Raw genomic sequence first — 8413 nt, forward strand, 5'->3', positions numbered from 1 at the left:
CTAGAAACTATAGTTCAGGACAATGTTAATAGTCACGCTGACAATGCCAAGGTGCCTGGGTGCCAGGTTGCTTGTGCAAGGGATCGTACCCGGGGGTGCTCTTCCCTGAACAGGTGGGGTGAGGAGGGGCTCATGCACCCCCCCTAAGAGCTAAGCTGGGGCAGTGGGGATGTCCAGAGACCATGGTGGGGGTAGAAAGATCGAAGTGGCATTTAAAAATGGCTCCGCTCAGCTCGCCAGTGCACGAAATGAAGTAAGCGCAGCCTGGGCGTGGCGTTCCCTGCAGAGGCCAGAAGAAAATGGCAGACTCCCGTTGGGTAACGGGGTAGCTCTTGGCGCTGCCGGTGCCGTGAGACAGCCCGTTATACGCGTCCAGAACGAGATTTTCTTTTTCCTTAAAATCGCGCCCAAGAACTCACATTCCACAAACAGCAATGGTACTAGCTCAATCGTTAACTTTGAAACCAAGATTTGTTTTGTCCAAAGATATTCAGGGATATGTGGCAAAGCTGGGCATGTGGCACAAAGAGACTGGCCCAACCATGATCTGATTAAACAGCAGAACAGGTTTGAGGGGCTGAATGGCCTCCTCCTGTTCCTGTGTTCCTCGGAAATTGGATATGGCCTGGGACACCAAACCGGTGTAATGGCTCTTTTCCGCCGGTATTCCTGCCCAATATTCAAATCCATCAATGTCAATGTGGAAGCTGTGCAAAATATAACTTGCTTTGTGTCCTCCATGCCTTCACTAAATTTCACCCACTCTCAGAGGCAAAGTCTTAAAACCTTGTAGCATCATCCCTTTCGTCATTTAATTACTCAGCCTAGCTCTCACAGGCTTTCCCCTTTGACTTTTCTTCTCCCTCCCCCATTGCCCCCAAGAATACCCTTCCCCCCCCCCCCCCTCCCCCCCACCCCACCTCTCGTTCTTGCTTCCATTTTCCCACTTCCGATGAAAGATCACCGACCTGATAACGTTAATTGTGTTTCTCTCTCCACAGCTGCTGCCGGACCCTGCTGAGTGTCTCAAGCATTTTCTGTTTCTAATTCAGATTTCCAGTCTCCGCTCCTGTTTAAATGGCGGGGCTGCTTTCCGTCCTGAAGAATATTTCGACACTAATTCTCCTCCTTTTTCTCTCTTCTCCCATCCTTTCCCGCGTGGGATTTTCATTATTGCCGTACAGCTCAGATCGCTTACTTCGGAGGAGGCTTTTCGTCAGCTTCGAGACTCTCTGCCTATCTCTACCAGGCTGCTGTGGTCCTGCTCGGCCTAGTCCACAGGCTTCTAGCCTGAAGCCTTGACCCTTCGATGCACCCCAGCAACTCGACGTTTGGAACCCCCAGTCTTCCACAGCCTAAACTGTCAACAGGTTCCACAGAATTGAAAGAGCTCGGCAAATGTTCAGTCACTGGTTCTCTGCTGACTAATGCGCCAATGAACACACGCCCTGAGATAACATAACTTTCTGATTGAATTATAAAATTGCAGTGTTGTCCTATTATCCCAGTCCCAGCATACTACAGCTTAGCAACCTTGAGAGGTGCTTTATCTGAATTTGGTTAAATGGCACAACAGTGAGTGACACAAGACAGCAAACAGCCAGCGAAAAACATGCACACACACCCACTAACCCCCACCCACAACCACACATGCCGACACAATCATATAGACATCCACATACGCATGCAGGTTCAGTTACAAATGTACACAAACACATCAACACACATGCACCTACAAACACGCAAACTCACATAAATACGCATGCAGACATACATGCAAACACAAGATCACATTCGCACACACATCTACAAACTCACCTGTACACAAAAACACCCACATGCTTACAAAACACACGTGTGTGCACATAAAACACAACTGTACATGCACGCTCAAGTGAACAAATACACCCACACATACAAACATATTTACATAGTCACACATAACCACATACATACGCACACACACCCACACACAGTAGCACATACACTAACACACACTCACACGCATGATTATCACACACATTCACAAACTATAACACAGTCACACACTCATGCATACACACGATCACACTCACACATATTCACACACACTAACACGGGCACACACAGTCACAAACACAATAACACACACTCACGTGCACAAATAAAGGCTCATGCAGCACTCTGTTATATCTTTGCACATTGCTTAAAAGAATAGAAATAAATTGAGTGAAATTGTTTCATCGTCCTGCCGAGTGAAATAGCTGGAAGGTGAGCTGCGGTGTTGAGTTGTACACAGCGACACTGTGTGGCGGCTGATGTGTATTGCTGTTTTGTGGTTGGAACCGCCACCCTGTACAGTTTACAGAACTGGGCAACGTGACAAGGCTCTGTGCTCTTCTGTTTCTTCAAACCTGCGGATGTGCACCTGCTGTGGACCGACCCGAGCCTAAACTGCTCCAAAGCTTCGCAGGTGGCGCCCGACAGTTAAAGAGGCAAATTTGCAATCTCATGGAATATCGGAACCCCAGCACAAACCTGGTGAAGGGTGAAGAGCGGCGTCTGAACCCACCGCACAATGGATTGAAATGATGGTTGGGTCACAAGTTGAACTGTTACGCTGCTGCCTGAGTATCTATGTTTGAGTTGCAGCTTTTCTCACTGGCCTGTTATATAATGAAGCTAATGTATAAACCACTCGAGTAAGGGAAGGGAGTGTTGGGGGGGGGAATGGGATGGCAGGTGGGGTGGGGGTGCTGCAATCATGCCGATCTGTTCAACAGGCCTGTGATCCTAGGCTTTTCCTGCCATGTGTTCCGAAGCCTGACTCCATCGGGCAGATGAAATGCCGGGCGCTTCCTCCAAAAAGGAGGAAGGCGATGGTATCAGAGGGCAGAGAGGTGCAATGTCCGGCACTAAAATCTCTCAGGCTACTGGTGGAAGAGGCAATGGGCGATTCCTCTTGTCTTGGCTATAGAAACCGTGCGCGATATCATCATCAGATCCAAAGGGTGGTTGGTTTAGCATTCAGCAGGCACCCAGTGGTGAAGCGGAGGATTCTCCGGGAGGTTGGCACATACTGTTGTGGGGGGTGGGGGGGGGGGGGGTGCAGATTAAAGAAATAAAGCAAACGTCAAAATCTGGACTGGCACACTCGCCTTTTCTAGTGTCCAGTGGGCCACTGCTCCCCCTTCAGGCCACAACAGTTGTGTTCCATTGCTGTCACCATTATACCCCAGCCCTGGCGAATGGGCATCACACAGCACAGAATGGCATCAAGTCTGGTGTTGCCTGATTCGGGTGGACTTTAGCTGTCCCTGATGGTTTTGACCATATTTACCAGATCCCGGGCCACTGCATGTGCGGCCCAGCGGGTAGAATTTGGTGTGCCGCAGGAATTTCAAGACTCACACAGAGAATGAGGCAGAACAACAAGCCATTCACCCCACCCGCCTGGCCCATTCTGATATTTATGCTCCACGTGAACCTCCTCCTCCCTGACGAATATTACACTGTGGCTTGTACAACAGATTGATTTATTTTTGAATGATTTATTTATAATATTTTCTAAGGCAAGAATTGGGCACTATATCAGCCAGGGACAGGGGATTTGTTTTGTTTAGCAGTTAATGTCCCCCTCCAGATACTTGTTTATAAGCTCAAAAATTCATCGATTAAAGTCGTCGCTTGAGTATGATGCCATCGTGTGTCGCATGAATGTGATGTCATCAGGTGGCGCTGGAATGTGATGATGTCACACCGCATGGGATCTTCCCCTTGGCCGTCCTGGTCCAGTGTGGCGGCAACTTCCTCGTGGACGTCGCTCCAGGCACTCAGCCCGAGCACAGACTCCAATCCCGGTCTGGTCCTGTTCGTTTCCGCACTGAAACCAAGTTGAGGTCGAGACATTCAAGGCAGAGGCTGCCCTGCCCCGAAGCAGAAAGAGAGGGAAACTGAGAGTTGAGAGGCCTCGGGTGGTTCCCTGCAGCCAGGAGCAGAGTGTTGGAGGGAGCCGAGGTATAGGGGATTTGCCCTTGGGCACGGACCCTCCACTATGGGGTGGAAAGCTTGCGCCCCGACGATAAAGGAGGCAACCTGCAAAAATGGCAAAGAGTCCTAAAATATTCAAATAGAAGCAAAATGCTTTCTTACAAAATACAACCCTACGCTGGGAACAATAACACAATGAGCGAAGTCTAAGTTGAAAAACCCATAGTTCAGATACTGCAAATAACTTACACCAGTTCCACACAGGTTTGCCCCACGTGCGTCTGAATAACACGGAATTATGAACCCAACTCCCATTGGAGACAATCCCTAGTCAAAGCATGAGATATATGATGGCAGCACTGAGGAAGTTTCTTTCACTCAAACCTCACCATGGATACTGCAAAGGCTCTGGGCCCTGACAATATTCCGGCAATAGTACTGAAGACGTGTGCTCCAGGACTTGCCGCGCCCCTAGCCAAGCTGTTCCAGTACAGCTACGCATCTACCCGGCAAAGTGGAAAATTCCCCAGTATGTCATGTACACAAGAAACAGGACAAAACCAACCAAGCCAATTACCGCCCCATCCGTCTACTCTCAACCATCAGTAAAGTGATGGAAGGGATCATCAACAGTCCTATCTTGCTCAGCAATAACCTTCTCACTGACGCTCAGTTTGGGTTCCGCCAGGGTCACTCAGTTCCTGACCTCATTACAACCTTGGTTCAAACGTGACAAAAGGGCTGATCTCCAGAGGTGAGGTGAGATTGATTGCCCTTGCCATCAAGGCAGCATTTGAATGAATGTGGCCTCAAGGAGCCCTAGCTAAACTGAAATCAATGGAAATCAGGGGGAAATCTTCACTGGCTGGCGTCATACCTGCACATTCCTCCGGGTAGAGCCCTAGGTCCAACTAGCTGCTTCACCAATGCCATTTCTTCCATCAGAAGTGCGAATGTTCGCTGATGACTGCACAATGTTCAGCACCATCCACAATTCCTCAGACAATGAAGCAGTCCATCTCGGAATGCAGCAAGACCTGGACAATATTCAGGCTTGGGCTGACAAGTGGCAAGTTACGTTCGCGCCTCACAAGTGCCAGACAATGGCCATCTCCAGAAAAAGAGAATCTAACCATTGTCTCTTGATATTCAAGGCGTTACCATCACTGAATCCACCACTACCAACAACTTGGGCAGCATGGCGGCACAGTGGTTAGCACTGCTGCCTCACCGCGCAAGGGACCCGGGTTCAATTCCAACCTCGGGTCACTGTCTGCGTGGACTTTGCATTTTCCCCCCGTGTCTGCTCGGGTTTCCTCCGGGTGCCCCGGTTTCCTCCCACAGTCCAAAGATGTGCAGGTTAGGAGGATTGGCCATGCTAAATTGCCCCTCTGTGTCCAAAAAGGTTAGGTGGAGTTACGGGGATAGGGTGGTGTGTGCTTAAGTAGGGTGATCTTTCCAAGGGCTGGTGCAGACTCGATGGGCCGAATGGCCACCTTCTGCGCTGCAAATTCTGTGATTTACCAGAAACTGAACTGGACCCAGCCATATAAATTCTGTGGCTACAAGAGCAGGTCAGAGGCTGGGGATCCTGTGGCGAGTAACTCACCCCCTGACTCACCAAAGCCTGTCCACCATCTACACGGCACAAGTCAGGAGTTCGACAATGTCCAGGACAAATCAGGCCGCTTGATTGGCACCCGCATTCACTCCCTCCACCACCGACGAACAATACTTGTGTACCGTCTACAATAGACACTGCAAGATCTCACCCAGATTCCCTAGACATCACCTTCCAAACCCATGACCACTACCATCTAGAAGGACAAGGGCAGCAGATACCTGAGAACCCCACCACCTGGAGGTTCCCCTCCGAGTCACTCACCACCCTGGTGAGCGACAATCAGCCGTTCCTTCACTGTCATTGGGTCAAAGTCCTGGAACTCCATCCATAACAGCATTGTGGGTGTACCTACAACAGTTCAAGAAGGCAGCTCACCACCACCTTCTCAACAGCAACTAGCAACGGGCGATAACTGTTGGCCTAACCAGCGATAGCCAGATCCTGTAAATGATTTTCTTTTTTTAATTTTGAGGCAGCGACCATTTCGGAACCAGGAAAATGAGGTTCAGCTGGTTCTCCTCCAGTTGTTACTGCTCCTGAAGGTACTGCCGCCCACTGGGGCTCTTGGGTGTGGAGCTGCTGGCAGGTTTTTAACTGGTGGTCATTCACTGGTGTGTGTGAGTCTGGCCAGTGTGAGCGATGGGTTATTGGACCTACCGGGGAGGGGAGCTTGATACTCATCCTGCCCCAACACCTGTGCACGGGCATCGACGACTGTGACCGAGAACAGGCTGATAGGTTTTAGCCAGAAGGTATAAAGGAATCCTCAGTCAGTCTAATCAACTAAATCATCACAGGGCAGGACTCATCGTCGCAGGGTCAGCACATTTGGGTGTGTGTGGATTAGGGAGATGGATGGGGCTAGTTAAAGCAAACTCATATCATCGCAAATCCGAAAAAGCACAACAGTAGCTGCGCTCACAACTCGCTTCATTGGCTGGGAAGCGCTGCGGAAAGTCCTAAGGTCATGGGACGAGCTATTTCAACCCAGGTTCTTTTTTTGTTTAATCCCAACCCACGGCACAGCGCCGCTGGGCGATGTCCTGGTGCGTGCTTCCCTCAGGATTGTGATGTGCTGGATGTGAACTCCCTGGTACCGTGCCAGAGTCGGCGAGAACGTCACCCCCTTTCGCCAGCTTTGCTGAACACGGCACCATCATCCGCGGTCTTAGTGTTACGATTCGGTGAACTTTGTATTTGACCTGTAGACGTCTCGTGCCCGCGTCTAACGAAAAACCGTGGGTTTAGTCTGACGCCGTGTGGTGTTGGTACTCTGTGTTGGTTGCCGATAGTCTGCACATAAATGTTGATTTCAGTACGTTTGGTCTCCGTTTCTTTTTTTATTTTGTTGACTTTTCGAGAAGTGGCTGTCGCTGGCAAGGATGACAATTATTGCCCATTACCACACCGGACTTCAGTGTCAACACGCTGGCCATGGGACCTGATTAGTAACCAGGTTCAAATCAGGTAAGAGGTTTCTGTTCCCGAAGGACATGGGTTTTCATGAGAATCTGACAAATTAGAATCATACAATGCAGAAGGAGGCCATTCGGCCAATCATTGAAAGAGCTATCCAATCAGTCCCATTTTTTTCGCTCTTTTCTTTCAAGTTGTGCAGACGTAATATGTAGAACCCGTCATTAACAATTATTTACTCATGTAGGCAAACATGGTGGCCATTTTGTGCACAGCATGCCCCACAAGTAACATTGGCGAGGAGTTGAGCTGCTTCCGATGGTGTTCACTACCATTTTGATTGCTATCAGCTGTATTATTTAATTCTTCACCAAAAAATGAATTCAGATAATCAAACTGCCCGCGACGGGTTTTGAACTCGCGTTTCCTGTGTCTTTGTATATCGCATTTACAGATGGCAATGTAGGTCTGACCTTTGGGACTACATACCAATGGTGAGGAACTTCAACAGGGGCTGGGGGTTAATCTTTCTCCTGAAACTGTTGACTCATCTTCCCCAAAATGCTGATATTCCTCAATAATTACAGTCAAAATCTGTTGTTGGTGTATCTTCATACCCACATATCCTTTTTCTTTAACCCTTTGGGGATGGTGGGGGGAGGATTTCTGAGCTGATTGTCATTCAATTGAAGTGGGTTGAACACTGTTTCGGTGGCCAACAGGTCCTGGTGTTGAGACTCTACCACTGTGACACGAGGCTGCCTGCAATCAAATAGCGAAGCTTCATTAGTGAGCCCAGACTGCGACTGTTTGAAATGAAATGAAATGAAAATCGCTTATTGTCGCGTGTAGGCTTCAAATGAAGTTACTGTGAAAAGACCCTAGTCACCACATTCCAGCGCCTGTTCGGGGAGGCTGGTACGGGAATTGAACCGTGCTGCTGGCCTGCCTTGGTCTGCTTTAAAAAAAGCCAGCGATTTAGCCCAGTGTGCTAAACCAGCCCCTCAGTCCTGCTATCATCCAATATCCGCACACATCCCAGCGCATAGCAACTGAGAGAGAGGATGAAAGAACTTGCTTGATGCAGCGAGTTGCTCTAATCTGGAATGCGCTGTCTGAAAGGGATAGACGACCATAAGACATTGGAGCAGAATTAAGCCATTCGCCCATCGAGTCTGCTCCGCCATGATCATGTTTCACATCCCCTTTCTGCTACCTTATCCCCATAACCCCTGATCCCCTTATTAATCAAGAACCTATCTATCTCTGTCTTAAATATATCCAGTGACTTGGCCTCCACAGCCTTCTGCGTCGAAGAGTTCCACAGATTCACCACGCTCTGGCTGGAGAAATTCCTCCTCGTCTCTGTTTAAAAGGATCGTCCCTTCAGCCTGAGGCTGTGTC

At 49.2% G+C, this 8413-nt stretch overlaps 1 protein-coding gene across 1 annotated transcript in view; it reads left to right on the top strand.

Moving 5' to 3' along the window:
* Positions 1-2219, top strand: part of crtac1b (cartilage acidic protein 1b) — a 401398-nt gene extending 399179 nt beyond the window's left edge. Inside the window, exon 15 of the mRNA XM_072479631.1 lies at positions 1185-2219. Within this exon, the coding sequence (XP_072335732.1) occupies positions 1185-1294 (110 nt within the window). The 3' untranslated portion in view covers positions 1295-2219. The remainder of the gene's footprint in view (positions 1-1184) is intronic.
* The last annotated feature ends 6194 nt before the right edge of the window (positions 2220-8413 follow it).

The sequence above is a fragment of the Scyliorhinus torazame genome, chromosome 16 (assembly GCF_047496885.1).
Source record: "Scyliorhinus torazame isolate Kashiwa2021f chromosome 16, sScyTor2.1, whole genome shotgun sequence".
NCBI lineage: Eukaryota > Metazoa > Chordata > Chondrichthyes > Carcharhiniformes > Scyliorhinidae > Scyliorhinus > Scyliorhinus torazame.